At 42.3% G+C, this 20,106-nt stretch overlaps 1 protein-coding gene across 1 annotated transcript in view; it reads left to right on the forward strand.

Annotated features, from left to right (window-relative positions):
- Window positions 1-20,106, forward strand: part of LOC120942829 (uromodulin-like) — a 57,671-nt gene that overhangs the window by 35,448 nt on the left and 2,117 nt on the right. The window contains exons 8-14 of the mRNA XM_040355755.1: window positions 236-438; window positions 7,066-7,220; window positions 9,202-9,450; window positions 11,303-11,465; window positions 14,632-14,710; window positions 17,567-17,587; window positions 19,555-19,575. Coding sequence (XP_040211689.1) covers window positions 236-438; window positions 7,066-7,220; window positions 9,202-9,450; window positions 11,303-11,465; window positions 14,632-14,710; window positions 17,567-17,587; window positions 19,555-19,575 — 891 coding nt within the window. The remainder of the gene's footprint in view (window positions 1-235; window positions 439-7,065; window positions 7,221-9,201; window positions 9,451-11,302; window positions 11,466-14,631; window positions 14,711-17,566; window positions 17,588-19,554; window positions 19,576-20,106) is intronic.

Here is a 20,106-nt window from a genome sequence, read left to right on the forward strand (position 1 = left end):
ATTACATTCACTTTATCCTTATCTGACACATATCATTCGTGTCACGCTTAGCACCTTATAATTTATCCCTTTCTGGAGCTCAGAACCATTTATTGATTTTCTGTATTTACTCTCTTGGGTGTTGTTTGACCCACACGGTGTCTGCTGCACCCAACATTTACATTTTAAATTTCTAGTAGCGTGGGAATACTCACTACTACATATATCAATATTATTTGTATTTCTACTTGTGTAGATGACATTACACCACAAGTCACTTGTGGCCTGGAGAATATAGAAGTTCGGTTCAGAAAATGTCTTGTGGAGAAGTGGGGATATAACACCTCAGCCATCCATCTGAGAGATTATTCCTGCCGAGGAATCACCAAAAGAAGTGATAAAAGTTACATCACTTTCATCACACGGCCAGCAGATGATAGTTGTGGGGGATCCATTGGGGTACGTAGATGTGCATTACCATGCTATCTGATGTTGTATTCATAGAATGATATGCTATGAGGACATGGAATGACCCTTTTGCTATTCACACTAAGTACATCAATGGGCATGCTACTTTTATGTTATTTTTTTAATCACTTTATGATTACCGTATATACTAGACATGTGCATTCGTTTTCGTCCGAACACATTTTTGTCCGAATTTCAGGTATTTTTGTTATCGTTTTAACAAACAAAAACGAACGCACAGAATACGAAAACCGAAAGATAAGACATATATAAATGCTTAATTTAGTTTTTGTTGGTCGAATGTGCCTAACATAACTCTATTAGTCCAAGATTATTCCACATAGAGAGAAAAGATTCCACATAGAGACATGAAGATTCAACATTAAAGAAAGAAAAGATTCGACATTATAGAGAGAAAAGATTCAACATTATAGAGAGAAAAGATTCGACATTATAGAGAGAAAAGATCCGACATAGAGAGAAAAGATTCAACATTATAGAGAGAAAAGATTCAACATTATAGAGAGAAAAGATTCGACATTATAGAGAGAAAAGATTTAACATTATAGAGAGAAAAGATTCGACATTATAGAGAGAAAAGATCCGACATTATAGAGAGAAAAGATTCAACATTATAGAGAGAAAAGATTTAACATTATAGAGAGAAAAGATCCGACATTATAGAGAGAAAAGATTTAACATTATAGAGAGAAAAGATTCGACATTATAGAGAGAAAAGATTGGACATTATAGAGAGAAAAGATTCGACATTATAGAGAGAAAAGATTCAACATTATAGAGAGAAAAGATCCGACATTATAGAGAGAAAAGATTCGACATTATAGAGAGAAAAGATTCGACATTATAGAGAGAAAAGATCCGACATTATAGAGAGAAAAGATTCTACATTATAGAGAGAAAAGATTTAACATTATAGAGAGAAAAGATCCGACATTATAGAGAGAAAAGATTTGACATTATAGAGAGAAAAGATTCAACATTATAGAGAGAAAAGATTCAACATTATAGAGAGAAAAGATTCGACATTATAGAGAGAAAAGATTTGACATTATAGAGAGAAAAGATTTGACATTATAGAGAGAAAAGATTCGACATTATAGAGAGAAAAGATTTGACATTATAGAGAGAAAAGATTCGACATTATAGAGAGAAAAGATTCGACATTATAGAGAGAAAAGATTGGACATTATAGAGAGAAAAGATTTGACATTATAGAGAGAAAAGATCCGACATTATAGAGAGAAAAGATTCGACATTATAGAGAGAAAAGATTGGACATTATAGAGAGAAAAGATTGGACATTATAGAGAGAAAAGATTTGACATTATAGAGAGAAAAGATCCGACATAGAGAGAAAAGATCCGACATTATAGAGAGAAAAGATTCGATATTAAAGAGAGAAAACTTTGCTGCTGGAATTGGGTGGGGGAAGTAAAATAAAAATAATGATGATGATGAATGTTATTGGCTGATTGTAACCAAAGAGGAGGAGCAGTAAAATAGCCAGAACTAACTTGACAATTCAACATGAACGACGAAGATTCGACAAAGCATCGAAAAACGTTGAATCTGTCATTGAAGGCTTATGGTGTCTGTTTATAGTTCTAAGAAGGAAACTGTACGACGCCGCGATCATACATTTCTGGTCAAATGCTCCGCCCATAGGCTATAGAAAAATTCTAATGTAGTAATAATGATTAATAAATATAATTATTACTAGTGTCATACATCATTAAAATTCAGTACGATCGCGGCGGCGTACAGTTTCGTTGCTTTGTCGAAATCTTATTTGAACATTCGACAGACACCATAAGCCTTCAAGACAGATTCAACCTTAATTTGTTCGGATTTTCGGACGAATGCAATTTCCAACAAAAAACTAAATAAATAAAAATGAATTTCGGGAGTAACTAAATAGATGTATTTTTCAGACGAAAACGAAATTCCGAAACAAAATATTTCAGTGTGCGCATGTCTAGTATATACTCCAGTATAAGCCAAGTTTTTCAGACCTTTTTTTGACCCCTCGGCTTATACTCGAGTCAGTACCTGAATTCTTGCCAGGCGTCCATTTTTTTTAAAGTCACGGCTTCCTCTTGGTGTTCCGTTATGTGATAGACATTTGTCACTGTGTTGCGACTATCACGGAGGTCCTCTCATCCTCGGACAGTTTCCCAGCAGACACTGTGTTCAGTGTTCCGCCAATCGCAGACGTCCTCTTGTTCGAGGATGAAAGAATGTCCGTGATTGGCGGAACACTGAACACAGTGTCTGCTGGGAAACTGTGTCCGTGGATGAGCGGACATCCGTGATAGGCGGAACACAGTGTCAAATGCCTATCACGGAATGCCAGGAGGAAGCTGCGGCTTTTAAAAAATGAACGCTTGTCAAGAATGCAGGTACTCGAGCACAGTGAGACTAATGGGCACAGTGATGTGTGGCACAGTGAGACTGCAATGGGCACAGTGAGGTATGGCATAGTGAGACTCAGTGGGCGCAGTGAGGTATTGCACAGTGAGACTGCAATGGGCACAGTGAGATATGGCACAGTGAGACTCAGTGGGCACAGTGAGGTATGGCACAGTGAGACTGCGATGGTCACAGTGAGGTATGGCACAGTGAGACTGCAATGGGCACAGTGAGGTATGGCACAGTGAGACTGCAATGGGCACAGTGAGGTTGGGCACAGTGAGACTGCAATGGGCACAGTGAGGTTGGGCACAGTGAGACTTCAATGGGCACAGTGAGATATGGCACAGTGAGACTGCAATGGGCACAGTGAGGTATGGCACAGTGAGACTGCAATGGTCACAGTGAGGTATGGCACAGTGAGGTTGGGCACAGTGAGGTTGGGCACAGTGAGACTGCAATGAGCACAGTGAGATATGGCACAGTGAGACTCAGTGGGCACAGTGAGGTACGGCACAGTGAGACTGCGATGGTCACAGTGAGGTATGGCACAGTGAGACTCAGTGGGCACAGTGAGGTACGGCACAGTGAGACTGCAATGGGCACAGTGAGGTTGGGCACAGTGAGACTGCAATGGGCACAGTGAGGTATGGCACAGTAAGACTCAGTGGGCACAGTGAGGTACGGCACAGTGAGACTGCGATGGTCACAGTGAGGTATGGCACACTGAGACTGCAATGGGCACAGTGAGACTGCAATGAGCACAGTGAGGTATGGCACAGTGAGACTGCGATGGGCACAGTGAGGTTGCAATGGGCACAGTGAGGCATGCCAATTTGCATTGTTGACCCTCTTTTCCACTTACAGTAGCTGCTGCGTTCTCACACTTGGCTTATACAATACGTTTTCCCATTTTTTTGTGTAAAATTAGGTCCTTGTCTTATACTCGAGTATATACGGTATATATGTGATGTCATTATCTCATTATAACACATATGATATGCAATCATACATTAACTTGTCTGTATTTTAATAAGAGACAATAAGGACTGAATTTAATAAAAATAAAGGATGTACCTGATATGTTTCAAATATACAACAGACTTCCTGGTGTAATTAGATAGCAGAAAAACAATAAGGGGGTAATTATATAAAGCAAGTAAATCCCCGCAATATTCACCTTCCCATCATCCACCCTTCCCATCCTCTGTCCAATTCAAAGGCCACATTCTGATGAATAATAATGTAAAATAAAAATTCTCATTTGATAAATTTATATTTGTGATGAGAAGGTTTGATGCTGAGTATGTCCTAGCAGGCTTGCCAGTTTCTCAATAAGAATCTATAAAATGATTTGTAAATCACAAATGTTTAGAAGAAATCGGGGTCAGCAGATGTAACAATGTAACTGAGCTCTGGATTTCCCCTTGAAGAACAGAAAACTCAAATGAGCAGTAACAGGAGACTCAGTCCAGGAGGTGAATGATCTCTATGGTGGAAGATAAAACAGGGACAAGAATAGACTGATCAGTAAACCAATTATTGGTCACAGTGGTGGCTGGTGAAGTTTTAGGATGGGGGGGCAGACCCCATCCTGGGGGGGGGGCAGACCCCATCCCTCCCTTATGACCCATCCACCTTCTCATAAGCCCCATCCCATATAGAATCCACCCACTCCATCCCCTCTATTTCACTAACTTCCACCGATATCAAGAGTATACAGCCCTAGCATCACAAGACATAGTATACAGTCTCAGCATCACAGGACAGAGTATACAGCTCAGCATCACAGGACAGAGTATACAGCTCAGCATCACAGGACAGAGTATACAGTCTCAGCATCACAGGGCATAGTATACAGTCCCAGAATCATAGAACAGAGTATACAGCCCCAGCATCACAGGACAAAGTATACAGCTCAGCATCACAGGACATAGTATACAGCCCCAGCATCACATGACAGAGTATGCAGCTCAGCATCACATGACAGAGTATACAGCTCAGCATCACAGGACAGAGTATACAGCCCCAGCATCACATGACAGAGTATACAGCTCAGCATCACAGGACATAGTATATAGTCCCAGCATCACAGGACAGAGTATACAGCTCAGCATCACAGGACATAGTATATAGTCCCAGCATCACAGGACAGAGTATACAGCCCCAGCATCACATGACAGAGTATACAGCTCAGCATCACAGGACAGAGTATACAGTCCCAGCATCACAGGACAGAGTAAACAGCTCAGCATCACATGACAGAGTATACAGCCCTAGCATCACAGGACAAAGTATACAGCTCAGCATCACAGGACAGAGTATACAGCTCAGCATCACAGGACAAAGTATACAGCTCAGCATCACAGGACATAGTATACAGCCCCAGCATCACATGACAGAGTATACAGTCCCAGCATCACATGACAGAGTATGCAGCTCAGCATCACATGACAGAGTATACAGCTCAGCATCACATGACAGAGTATACAGTCCCAGCATCACAGGACAGAGTATACAGTCCCAGCATCACATGACAGAGTATGCAGCTCAGCATCACATGACAGAGTATACAGCTCAGCATCCCGGGACAGAGTATACAGTCCCAGCATCACAGGACAGAGTAAACAGCTCAGCATCACATGACAGAGTATACAGCTCAGCATCACATGACAGAGTATACAGCTCAGCATCACAGGACATAGTATATAGTCCCAGCATCACAGGACAGAGTATACAGCCCCAGCATCACAGGACAGAGTATACAGCCCCAGCATAACAGGACAAAAGTATACAGGCCCAGCATCACAGGACAGAATATACAGCTCAGCATCACAGGACAGAGTATACAGCTCAGCATCACAAGACAGAGTATACAGTCCTAGCATCACAGGACAGAGTATACAGTCCCAGCATCACAGGACAGAGTATACAGTCCCAGCATCACAGGACAGAGTATGCATCTTGAGCATCACAGGACAGGGTATACAGCTCAGCATCACAGGACAGAGTATACAGCCCCAGCATCACAGGACAGAGTATGCAGCCCCAGCATCACAGGACAGAGTATGCATCTCGAGCATCACAGGACAGAGTATGCATCTCGAGCATCACAGGACAGGGTACATACCTCCCAATTTTAGAACTTGAGGCTGGTGGAGAGGCAGGGGGTAGTTTTTAGGGTGGAGAGGCAGGAAGGGGGTGTTTAGGGTGGAGAGGCAGGAAGTGGGGTTATTGTTTAGGGTGGAGTGGCAGGAAGAGGGGTTATTGTTTAGGGTGGAGTGGCAGGGAGGGGGGTTATTGTTTAGGGTGGAGAAGCAGGGGGTGTTTAGGGTGGAGAGACAGTGGGGGGGTGTTTAGGGTGGAGAGGAAGAGAGGGGGTGTTTAGAGTGGAGAGGCAGGGAGGGGGGCTATTGTTTAAGGTGGAGAAGCAGGGAGGGGGGTTATTTTTTTAGGGTGGAGAGGCAGGGGTGGGTTATTTCTTAGGGTGGAGAGGTGGGGGGGTTATTTTTTAGGGTGGAGAAGCAGGGAGGGGGTTATTGTTTAGGGTTTAGAGGCATGGGGGTGTTTAGGGTGGAGAGGCAGTAAGGGGGTGTTTTGGGTGGAGATGCAGGAAAGGGGGGTGTTTAGGGTGGAGATGCAGGGGGTTGTTAAAGGTGGAGATGCAGGGGGGTGTTTAGGGTGAAGAGGCAGAGGGCGGTGTTTACGGTCTAGAGGCAGGGAGGGGGTGATTAGGGTGAAGATGCAGAGGGGTGTTTAGGGTGGAGATGCAGGGAGGGGGGTGTTTAGGATGGAGAGGCATTTTTTTTTTTGTCAAAAGCTTGGGGGGGCGGGTTGATGTGGCTCAATTTTTTTATATATAAAAAAATGCAATTTACAAGCCTCAAACAGAAAGGTGTAGATTTACAAAGTTTGCATCTAACCCGCTACCAATGTTGTCTTTTACTGCATTGATATTATGTCTTTGTACCTAATATCATGCGGTTTTAATCACATTAACATAAATGTAAATAGGTAAATATTACCAAATAATTCAATTGATCTGTATAGAAGATCTACCATGAAATATAGAAAAAGAACAAGGAAAAAAATGGAAATAAAATAAAGATTAAAAAAATTGTTTACATTAGTAATACAATTGTTGTTTGCAATTGCTTTTTAATGTTTGTTATAAATGTTATTTTACAGAATGATGGAAGTGTTATCAGATATACAAATACTGTATACCTAGCATCATATTCTGACGGAGTGATTGTAAGATATGAGATCCCCATTGACTTTCATTGCGATTATCCATCAGACATGGAGATCAACCTTCTAACCGCTATCGGCACCTACGTAGTGTGAGTCGCTTTTCTTTGTACCTTTCCTAGATACAGGTGTAGTGCTGGATGAGATGAGATTGCACTCAGATTTTGTAACCAACCAATAGGTGTCCAGTCCTGTAGAAATGTGTTTCCTATGTTTATATAGCACCAACATATTCCAGAGTGATGTATACATCAGGCCCCACTTCATACATGATTACAGTTAACCTACCAGTCACACAGGCAGATATATACTGAATCTAGGGGTGATGTGATGTTATTGAACACCAAAAATCAGCTAAAGGGAAGTGATCCTGTCATATTCATACATACAAACTCCATTTGGCCAGTGTCCCTGGTTTATCACCAAACTGCCTTAGGCTGGGAAGCCACAGATATAGAATGAGCAGCAAATTAGTACCGATACAAAGCTTAGGCCGCACACACTGACTTATATTCAATTCTCCATGTGGCTTGTATCCTTCAAAGTCAGTGGTGCCTCCTAGAGACCAGCCTGTTACTTTCCAGGCCGACCAGAACACAATGATAGTTGGGATTTGTAACTTTATTTTGCTTGTGTGATCTCCTCTAGTATCTCTCCGGAGTTTCAGCATGTTAATAAGCCAGATCATCAAACACAGAAAAGTGTGGGCCCATTAAATATATTTTTAAATGGTTTACCTTTAAGGCCCCATGAATATTTTAGTATTGCTTTGTTGTTACTTGCAAATGTTAAATTGCACCTTTTTGCAAAATAGTGAAAATGTAATGTATGCAAAACTATAAATAACCACATTTTTAAAAAGAAATCTGGAGGTTTTCCTTTTTCACTTTCAGCTTTCAGAGTTTGTAAAAGACCCACCAAACTTTAAATTTTCTGAAAGCATAGGACCAGTAGAATGAAAGGAAGGTGCTACTGATTTTTAAGGCCCTGCAATATTTGCACAAATGTTTACCAAAACAATATTTTTGTTAAAAATCAAGTCATTATTGGCAGATACAAACACTACAAATTTTACAAAATTCCTAGTAAATATAAAACCTAAATCTCTATTGAGTTAATACGTAACAAATATTTGTACATTTTACATGTGCGCCTTTTTCGGGAAATTGTGAAAATCAGACGTATGCAAACATTTCTCTATTGTTTACGAGCATGTGTGTTTTTTTCTCTGTCAGAATTCCATACGGACAAAAGATTTTCCATCTGAAAAAAAGTCAGTCGGAATTTCCGACGGAAAAGGTCCGATGGGATATAAACACGGTCGGAATATCTGATGAAAAAATTCCGTCTGACTTTTTCCATCGGAAATTCCGACCATGTGTACGTGGCATTTCACTGACAGCTGTCAGAATTTGAAAAAATCCCCCAAACCATACATTTTATGAAAGCACACGACCTGTAGAATAAAAAGAGTGCTAGTGATTATTTTGGACCCTGCTTATCAAATCACTATGTTCACTAAAAATACACTAAAATCTTTATTAGTGCACACAAACACTTTAAAACAGTTAATATACAAAATACCTGCTATATGCTATTAAAGCATCGTTCACGTGTGACATACTAAAGTGTACGCCCATGGAGGGCCATGTTTACCCACACAGGTTTACCCACATTTTGTGCATCCCCATGCAGGCAATCCCATTTATGTCAATTGGGATGCAACGACTGCATAGGCATAGCTGCTGTTCCCAATCTGACATGCGTGTGGGTGCACGACCCCAAATGCAGACAGTGTGAGCTCAGTTACATGAACCCGTACCTACATGGATCTCAAATTACAAGAAATGGCACTGTTCACGCAATTGCTACATCTGAATTGACGCCGGCTTCTCGTGGGTAGCTGCAGGGGATCAGGTTTTCTGAGGGGGTGGGATCGGATCCGGTATCGGGGAGGAAATCAGTGCTGGCGGGAAGGGGGACAAAGGACATACAAAAGAAGAGTGGGGGGAGCCATCTTAGAGGAAGGGGAGCAGTGGGCAAGTAATTAATAATGATTATATTCTGTTACAGCCCAGTGCCTATCGATGTGATTGGAACAGCAAATTTCACAATAACGATGGGTATATTCCAAGATTCCGGCTACACCACCCCATATACCGACTCCCAGGTGTGGCTGAACTCCTCCTCCATCCTATATGTTGGTGTCATTGCAACCGGAGCTACGGGTTCATCTCCATTTGTGCTCATCATGAAAAACTGCTACACCACCCCAACAGCTGACAGCTCCTCCGGCCCCAGATATAACATCCTAACCGACAAGTAAGTTCATTATCATGTGTTGTATATTATTCTTGTCAAATTATAATAAACTTTGTCATCTCATCATATTTCCTGTGTTGCCAAATAAACTCAGAGCACCCGATGAGATCTGAAACCAGGAAAATATGAATATTCCACTGCAGGAATGGACAAATTCAAAATATAGTTGAGTGATGAGGGTCCCAGGATTCCCATCATCATTTTATTGGGGAAATGGTTGGTTTCTACTCCTTGCTCTTGACATCATTAATACAATAGCCCTACACAAGGTTACAACATATAAACATACTGTAGTTGGTTTTCCTGTTGAGTATATCAAGTGAGTAAAGGATGACAATGGAGGAACAGTAGAGTGTAGGTATGGGTGCGAAATGTTATCAACCTTGATCTAGTCATGAAACTGGAATTTTCCCTTTTGTTTATTTATTTATTTTTTTTCCTTTTTTTCCCCCTTTTATTGGTTGAACTGGATTGGTCTTTTTTTCAACCTGACTAATTATGTAACTTCGCTATAGTACCAAAAGTATTGTGATGCCTGTCTTTGCATGCACATGAACTTTAATGACATCCCAGTCTTAGGCCCCGTACACATGGGCAAGAATCTCGTCAGTGAAAAAACTTTGTTTTTCCTGACCAGATTGTTGACAAGAACCTCTTGCCGCCCGAGTGTATACACATTCATTTCAAAAGAACCACGGTTCTTTTGAAAGGCAAGAACGTAGTGACATCATCGCGTACGATGATCATGCGCTCGTCACATTTGATTCCGTCGCCACCATCTTGCTTTATCCTACATATGCCATGGAAGCTACAGCGCATGCGTCAAAGTCATTTCGAGCATGCAAGGGTTTCCACCGTGACAGGCAAGTATACAGACGCTCGGGTTTCTCGTCGGGAAACAGGCCAACAAGAATCTTGACGAGAAAATAGAGAACAGTATCTCTATTTTTCTCGTTGAGATTTTGGCCAGATTTCCAGATGAGAAACCTGAAAGCATCGTACACAAGCTCGGTTTACTCGACAAGAAAGCTCTGCCAGCAATTTTCTTGCTGGTTCTTGCCAAGAAAACCGAGCGTGTGTACGAGGCTTCAGTCCGTAGGGTACAATATTGGGTTGGCCCACCCTTTGCAGCTTCGACTCTTCTGGGAAGGCCGTCCACAAGGTTTAGGAGGGTGTCTATGGGAATGTTTGACCATTCTTCCAGAAGAGCATGTGTGAGGTCAGGCACTGATGTTGGACTAGAAGTCCTGGCTCGCAGTCTTCCCTCTAATTCATCCCAAAGGTGTTCTATCGGGTTGAGGAAAGTCAGGTTTCTCCACCCCCAAACGCGCACATGCAGTTCCAAATAATTTGCACATTGCTGTTTGTGTTTAATTTTTCTTTCTTTATAAAATGAAGGATCATAATCACTGATATGATTTTAAAAATAAAAAATGAATATGCTCTAAAAATAGTTTAAAAAACTTAAATGCTTTTATTCTTTCTTTTTTTTGTATCTACTTTTGTTGTTTTTTTAAATTTTGTTAAACAAACAAAAAAATAAAAATAAAACTGAGAGAACTTAGCAAAGTTTGTACCTGTAACACTGGCTGCATGATTTTGTTAAAGTTTCTTTAAATATTTCAAGTTGCTATTTGGACTGTTTGTCTAAAGCTCAATGCATAAAACAATGGAAAAGGACATAAATGGGCCTCCTGTTTATAGACCAAACTCATTCTAGCTATCATGTGTCAAGTAGAAACATTGGAAAATTGCTACAGGAAAGAATGTATTAATACATGGAAATCATTCACATTTATAGCTTGATGTTGGTGAAAATTTTCTAATCCTTGTCTGATGATATCACTTTTAGATGCCCCAACAAGAACGACCCAACGATCTCTGTGCCAGAAAATGGAGTGTCCCTTAGAGGTCGCTTTTCCCTTCAAGTGTTCAAATTTCTGGGAGGATTGAGTCAGATTTATTTACACTGTCAGGTCGGCTTGTGTGACACCTCCAACTCTCACTGCGCTTCTGTGAGTATAGATTGGTAACATACAATTCTATCATTTAAAGTTGGGAATTGAGGAAAACATATTAATTCTAAGTTGAAACTAATATATGTGAACTGTTTCTCTTAAAAAGGGATTTTATTAATCTGTTTGGCTAATCTTGTGGTTTAGAATCCATACCCTTTGACAATTTTATGCCCATTAGCCTGGAAAATAAAGAGATTTCGATTTTCAAGATGTGCCTCCTATTGTCTTCAATGGGCTTTTTAACATCCACAATTTGCATTTAAAAATGAACCCAAGAATGTTCCCCCATCACTAGAGGCAGCAAATATAACGGTGATATTAATAGTCAGTACTGATCTTCCTTTTTAGAAAATCCAAAATGATCTGCAAAATTGGTTTCAAGTGTGAAACTATTATTTCATGCTTTATGGTGATAAAGATAAGTTTAATCTAAAGTCTTTGGCCCGGATTCACAAAGCACTTGCGCCGACGTATCTCGAGATACGCTGCGTAAGTGCACATATGCGCCGTCGTATCTATGCGCCGGACTCAGAAACTAAGATACGCCTGAAAATAGGCTTCATCCTACCAACGTAACTTACCTGCGCCGGCGTAGAGTGGGCGCATATTTACGCTGGACGTATTTGGCGCTCACATTGATTTTCTATTCACATATGCAAATGAGGGAGATAAGCAGATTCACGAACGTACGTCCGTCCGACGCAGTGCACGTAAAGTCATACGTCCGGCGTAAAGTTATGCCCCATAAAGGAGGTGTAACTCAGCAGCATCCATGCAAAGGGCTGCACCAGGGAACACACGCCGACGTAGGACGTGAATATGACTAGGCGTAGGTTACGTTCACGCCGTAGGCAGTGATCTGACGTAGCTTAGACAGTTGTTCCGACGTGATTGTGAGCATGCGCACTGAGATGCGCCCACGGGACGGCGCATGCGCAGTTGGCAATAAGTATCTATCAGGCGCTCGGCCCATCATTTGCATGGGGTCACGCCTCATTAGCATGGCTCACGCCCACTTCGACTTACGCCTGAGAAACCCAGCGCAGATTTGGGAGGAAGTGCTTTGTGAATTCAGTGCTTGCCTCTCTGCGCTGCGTCGGCGTAGCGTAAAGGAGATACGCTACGGCGGCATAAATATGCGCCAGTGTCTGTGAATCCGGGCCTTTGAGGTTATTATGAACACAATTAGGGTAAATAATAAAGAGTGTCTAAAGCCTCGTACACACGGTCTAACATCAAACAAACTTTCCCTTGGAGTTTTGTCGGAAGGGAGTTGTCCGGTCACACCCATAGCATACACACGCTCGGACTTTTTCGGCAGCAAACACGAACGTAGTGACGTTTCAACATACTGACGAGAGTTAAAAAGAGGAAGTTCAATTCTCCGGCATCACCCTTTGGGCTCCTTCTGCTAATTGAGAGTTAGTAGAGGTTTCGTCTGTGTGCATTCGCCATTTTCAGTTTCGTGCAGTTTTGTTCGTTTCTGAGCGTCCGTTCATCAAACAGACATGTTGTGCAATGGGGTTGTGCTAACTTGACCCACAAAAAAAAAAAAAAATGTTTGATTCATATAACCAAAATACATGAATCCAAAGTAAAGACATTTATTTTTACTCCGTCAGTATCACCAGCAAAGCAGCTTTTAGTATTATCACATTATAAAGAAGAAGAGAATGTGCGCTGCTTTTCTTGATTTCAGAACTTGCCGCGTCACGAATGTGCTCTTTCAAATACGAACGCTAGATTTACTAGACAGAACACTTCCGGCTGGTCTTGGCTTCTGAGCATGCGCGTTTGTACTTTGTACAAGAGTCCGATTGCTTGCTGTACACTAGGCACCATCAGAATTTTGTTGACGTAAAGTTTGTCCGTTTGCAGACCAAACTTTTTGTCTGATGAAACCCGAAAAAAGTTGGTCCGATGGAGCGTACACACGATCGGACAAATTTGAAAACTTGCAGATTTTGAAGTTTGTTGGCAAAAAGTCAGACCGTGTGTACGGGCCTTAAGACACTTCTAAAGGCCCATACACACGGTCTGATTTTTTGCCAACAAACTTCAAAATGAGCAAGTTTTCAAAATAGTCCGACCGTGATTGGAGTGAGGTGTCAACCAACAGGAGTCCAATTAGCTCTTGGAGATGTCATTAGTCTAGGGGTTCATATACTTTTTCCACCTGCACTGTGAATGTTTATATGGTGTGTTCAATAAAAACATGGTAACATTTAATTCTTTGTGTTATTAGTTTAAGCCGACTGTGATTGTCTATTGTTGTGACTTAGATGAAAATCAGATCACATTTTATGACCAATTTGTGCAGAAATCCATGTCATTCCAAAAGGGTTTGATGTGGATGAGGCCCTGATACAACCTCAGGGCTAACCCATTCTGCCGTTTGATTCAAATTAATAAGGTGAGAGCATGCAAACCAGAGAGAGATTTCACATCCTCACCTTTTCTCAGCTCAGTCCCAACAGGAAGTGACTAGAGCCTGCTGGCTCTTTTTATTAAAACCACAGAATCACAAATACATGCATTTGATTGGTTCACATCATACATCCCAGCCCCTTATTACCCTCCCCCCTGTGTGGCTTGTCCTTTGCATGAAGCCCTCATTGGTCAGTTCATATAGGGATGGTTTCCTATCCCATGTTCTTCTTGGAAATCCACGTGTCATAAAAGTTCTCTCAGTAAAGCAGACAAGGAGGGGGGTTTTGAAGTGAAGCCATTTAGGAATGCAGTAGGGGGAAGGGCCAGAGCACACATTTGAAAGATGAGAAGCAGGAGGAGAAAATGGAAGCTGAACTCTCCTTTATCCCTTTTGTATATCCTTCCAAGTTGAAACATACTTAAAAAAACATATCTGACAAATCTTATCAAGGAAATTAATTTTCTAATACACTCACATACATATGTATTATACCATTTATCGATCAAGAAATAAAAGAATACAAAACAATATATAAGAATATAAGGAAAGCAACATTTAAGTGATTCTAATAATAAAAAGAATAGAATAAAATATTTTATTTTCACGTCCATCACAGGTTCACATACTTTTTATTGCAACTGTATGTATATATAGGAATATGAAACTAATTAGACTGACAAACTTTATTATTGCTGCTGGATAAGAATTTGATGACCCATTTTCTGATTTTAGAGTTGTCGCGCTAAGAGATCGGCTTTGGTTGACAACACTAATGTGAAAAATATAATTATTGGACCTATATACCAGAAAGGTAAGACACATTCTTTATAAAGATTATTTTTAGAAATATCTGAGTATCCTCTACATAGAACTGTGTATATCTAGTTCTAGTTAAAAAAACAATGCTTACAAAAGAAGGTTCTAGTTGTACAGTACGGGACGCAGGATCTTTAGTCATTGCACTGGGTATTCTGTATCTACCTTCAGGTGATTGGATACTGATTAAAAAAAAGGAAACTACAGGGACATCCCCCTATATAAAACTTCCCACTCCCAGGTAGCCTCCGTTTTTCACTATTGTTGGTTTGGAGAAATTTCCTTTACAGTTACCACACCAAATAGAGAAGTTTGGGCCAGATTCATGTAGCCCGGGCGCAACGTAACTTAAATGATTTAAGTTACACCGCCGCAAATTTCCCAAGTTAGTGCCCGATCCACAAAGCACTTACCTGGAAATTTGCGGTGGTGTATCCTAAATCCGTCCGGCGCAAGGCGGGCCCAATCGAATGGGGCGAGTCCCATTTAAATTAGGCGCGCTCCCGCGCCGGACGTACTGCGCATGCTCCGTCGGGTAAATTACCCGACGTGCATTGCGCTAACTGACGTCGCACCGACGTCATTTGCTTAGACGTTAACGCAAACAAAGTTGATTTTTAAATTTCGACGCGGGAACGACGGCCATACTTAACATGGCTTAAGACAACTAGGGCTCAGCCCTAGTTTTACGCGGCGTAACTCGACGGAAACGATGTAGAGTTAGATCGACGGGCCATTCGGATGTTCGGGGATCGCTGTAAGTATTCATTTGCATATTCTACGCCGGCCGCAATGGCCTCGCCACCTAGCGGCCGGCCTAGAATTGCATCCTTAAGATCCGACAGTGTAATTCAATTACACCTGTCGGATCTTAGGGCTAGCTATGCGTAACTGATTCTATGAATCAGTCGCATAGTTAGAAACAGAGATACGACGGCGTATCAGTAGATACGCCGTCGTATCTCGTTTGTGAATCTGGCCCTTTGTTCCAATTTGGATCTAAAGACTCTCAATGTGTTCAGAAGTTCCACATTGAGACTGCCAGGCCAGTAATTGCCTCCTTTTTTCTGGGAGCCGTTGTGCATTACCAATTTGATTTTTACCTGTCCTTGGTTTTCACAAAGGTGCTTGCCCCAGTCTTAGCTTTGCTCTGTGTTCAGGGAATTCATGTGGTGGGTTATCTGTGTGATCTCTTATTAAAGAATCAGTCTTCCATATTCCTGTCAGCTAACATCCAGTGGACAATGGAGATTCTAAAAAGCTTTGGCTTGAACCTCAGCCTATGAAAGTCATTGCTGGAACCTCTTCACAGACTTTGGCCTGATGTTAGGCAAGGCCCAGTCCAGGATCTTCCTGTCCTGGGATAAACTTCTGTCTTACTTTGTGCCTGTATGATTTTCCTGGGTTTAAAGGTTGCTCTATTGAGATAGTTCCATACATTATGTCTAATTTCACCCCAGGCTGTTGCAAGCCACCATTTTTGTCAGTAGGAAACAAACAGGCCCAGTCCTAATCTACAAGCAGGTAGCCGGATACAAAGATTTCAATGAGTGGGGGGGGGGGGGTATTTTTAGCATATGATTAGAGCCAGAGGCTTAAAAAAAAATTGGCTTAAAAAAAGGGCGGGCTCAGGGTGCAGAATACTGTGCCCTGAGCCCACCCAGTTGTGTGACAATAACAAATTGATATTACAATCAGGAAGCGGGTCCTGAGACCCAATTGGCCAGGGAGTCTTAGACCAACCAGGTCTCAAGACCCCTTACCTGTTTGGCCACGAGGAGAAGCAATGGCCCCGAGTATTTGTTTTTCTGGGCCCCGATTCTTCACTTGTCATCTGCCTCCTAAGGTAAGGAGGCCTCTGCTGGTCCGTCAACCAACCACACATGGGGGGGGATATCTACCTTCCCACGTTCCCATCCTTCTACCACAAGGGGGAGGGGAGTTGTGGGTCAGCTTGCCAGCTTCCTGGCCGTCTCCCATGGGGGGTGGCCCTAGTTTACCACCTCTCCAAAATATTGAGCTCCAGCTCCCACTGCCTATGATTTATATTTACAGAAGACAATCAATGGACTAAAATAATGGCTAAAACTTTAAAGTAGATGTAGAAGTAATGACACGCTATTCTGTTTTTTTCTTTTATGTCTATTCTTTTTTTAGTGACAATTTGGATATAATGCCTAGGCATCATTCCAGTAGCTGGCACAATCTGATAAACTAGCTTGAAGTCACTGATAAAAAAAAGTACTATAAACCTTTAGAATTCTAAAAATCAAAAATTAAGTTAATAGTTAAGTTAATAACAAAAATAAAAAAGTTAAAGGAGTTGTAAAGGCGGAAGGTGCATTCTATGCATTAAGATAAAAAAACATCTTCTGTGTGTTGCAGCCTCTCCCCAGCACCCCCCTAATTGTACTTACCTGAGCCCTATCTCTCTCCAGCGATGTCCACAAATGTCTAAGTTGTCTGGGACACTCCTCCTAAATGGCTGAGACACGGCAGAGGCGACATTGACTCCCGCGACTCTCAATCAAAGTCAGTCAGCCAATCAGGCGAGAGAGAGGGGGCGGGGGCCAGGTCGGGGCTCCATGTCTAAATGGAAACACGGAGCCCTGACTCGGCTCGGGTGCCCCCATAGAGAGCTGCTGACTTTGGGGGCGCTTGATAGAAGGCAGGCGCCAGGAGCAGCAAAGAGGGACCCGAGAAGAGGAGGATCCCGGCTGCTTTGTGCAAAACCAACTGCACAGAGGAGGTAAGTGTAACATGTTTGTTTTTCTTTTTTACATGAGACTTTACAATCACTTTAATAATAAAAATTAAGTTAATAATAGTTGTATCTTTATTTTACTTTCAGCTGCTGTGTCATCTGTTGGAGGTGAGTTTATTTTTTTTTTATATAACCAGGTGAAATTTAATCATAGTGCATCACACAAGAAAGAAGTATACAGTAAAATTAAGTAGAAATTCTATTATTGGTTGCTGGTAAAACTATGTGGCTAAAAATACTGCAGCTGTTGACTTTTAAAATAAGGACACTTACCTGTCCAGGGAGCCCGCAATGTCGGCACCCAAAGCCGATCTGTCCCTCGGCTCTTGGGTGCTGCCTTGCGGCCTCACTTCGTGGTTCTCTACTGTGCATGTGCGACTCACACTGCGTGATACCACTGGTCCCTGCTGTCTTCTGGGACCTGTGTGTTTTCCAGAAGACAGCTGGGAGGGAGGAGGCTCCGGAAGTGGACCTGTCCAGGGCGCCCTCAATGTCAGCACCCAAAGCCGATCTGTCCCTTGGCTCTCTGGTGCTGTCACCGCCATCTTTGGTAAGGGAATCAGGAAGTGAAGCCTTGCACCCTTACTTCCTGGTTCCCTACTGCGCATGCACAACTCGCCCTGCGTAATACCACTGGTCCCTGCTTTCTTCTGGGACCTGTGTGTCTCCCAGAAGACAGCGGGGGGGGGTGGAGGAGGTGCCGGAAGTGGACCTGTCCAGGGCGCCCGCAATGTCGGCACCCAAAGCCGATCTGTTCCTTGGCTCTCTGGTGCTGTCACCGCCTTGCGGCCTCACTTCCTTGTTCCCTACTGCGCATGCAGTCTTCTTGGACCTGTGTGTCTCCCAGAAGACAGCGCGAGGGGACGGAGGAGGTACCGGAAGTGATGTAGATAGCTGTGGGTGGCTCAGCTTTCTATGCCCAGAAGTGGGAACAAAATACCCGTTTCTGCTCCCCCCCTCCGGTGTCACATTTGGCACCTTTCAGGGGGAGGGGGGAGCAGAAATGGGTATTTCAGGAGGATTCCGAAAAGCTGAAGTAAAATTTTTGGGTGGAACTCCGCTTTAAGGAGTTAATTTCATCCACGTGGAGAGCAGCCATTCTCATTTTTGGCACCCAATCAGAATAAGGGAGATTTTCAGAAACAGAAATTTCCCTAAATATATATATTTTTTGGTATAAATGTATTTGAATTTGTCTGTATAGAAATAGTTCCCAGCACAGCAGCTTTGAGAGACAATCAAGGCTCCACATATGTATATAGGGTCAGATTCAGAAAGAATCGTGTAAGTTTGTGCGGGCGTAGCGTATCTCATATACACTACACCGCCGTAACTTTGAGAGGCAGGTACCGTATTCAGAAACAACTTGCGTCCTAAGTTACGGTTGCGTAGCGTATATGGGCCGGCGTAAGCCCACGCAATTCAAAGTAGGTTGGCAGTGGGCGTGTTTTATTAAAATGAACCATGACCCCATGCAAATGAGGGACCGAACGAACGGCGCATGTGCCGTCCGTGGACGTATCCCAGTGCGCATGCGCAGAATCACGTCGCAAATACTCAATGCTTTCGACGTGAACGTAAACTACACCCAGCCCCATTCACGTATGAATTACGCAAACAACGTAAACCACGTAAAATTCTACGCTGTTCCGACGTCCATACTTAACATTGGCTGCGCCTCATATAGCAGGGGTAACTTTACGCCGGTCATACGCCTTACGTAAACAATGTATATTAATACGCCGGGCGCAAGTATGTTCGTGAATCGGCGTATCTTACTCATTTGCATATTTTTAACGGGAACGCCAAATTCGTCCAGCGTAACTATGCGACCACGATATGCCGGCGTAGGCAAGTTACGTCGGATGGCTGAAGCCATGATTTCAGGCGTATCTCTCTTTGTGAATCGGCGTAAAGATGCAACGGCGCACATTTAAAAATATGGCGGCGTATATGGAGATACGCCGCTGTAAATCGTTTCTGAATCCGCGCCTTAGTTTTTATATATATATATCATATAGAACAAACATGAAAATGAAAAATAAATCATATTTTTGTTTGTATTTTATTTCCAGCTGCTGTGTCTTCTGGTGGAGGTAAGAGAGGAAAATAAATATTATCATCAATTGTATTTTAGCCATAGAAGATAAAACTGGGCTGACTGGTGGAATAACTAAAAATAAAGACCATATACATTCAGTGCCTAATTGTACATTATATAGAAAGTGAATGAAAGTCCAAAGGATCATCGATTAAAACGATCAGTTGAGCCCAAATGGGTAAATGTCCATTGATTATTCATAGTGACAGGTTATTCCACCTCCACCCGATAGAAAACATGCTCACCAGATGGCAAGCTTGGAAAGTTAATACCCAGCCAGGGCCTTTATCCTGGGGAGAAATCTGATGCCAGTTTTAAGAGTCTCACTCCGTGTGGGAAAAACCAACCAGACGTCTCACAACTCTCACAAGGACCAAGGAGTAGACCTCCATCCCAGCATTCAATGGACAATGAGGCAGGATACCCAAAAAGAAAAACTCACTTTAGTGTAAAACCAACTGCACCTTTAATAGTAAAAAAAAAACGGTATTGCACTTACAGCAAAGAGCAGATAAAAAAAGCAAGG

Source organism: Rana temporaria, chromosome 6, assembly GCF_905171775.1.
Source record: "Rana temporaria chromosome 6, aRanTem1.1, whole genome shotgun sequence".
In the NCBI taxonomy this organism is placed as follows: Eukaryota; Metazoa; Chordata; class Amphibia; order Anura; family Ranidae; genus Rana; species Rana temporaria.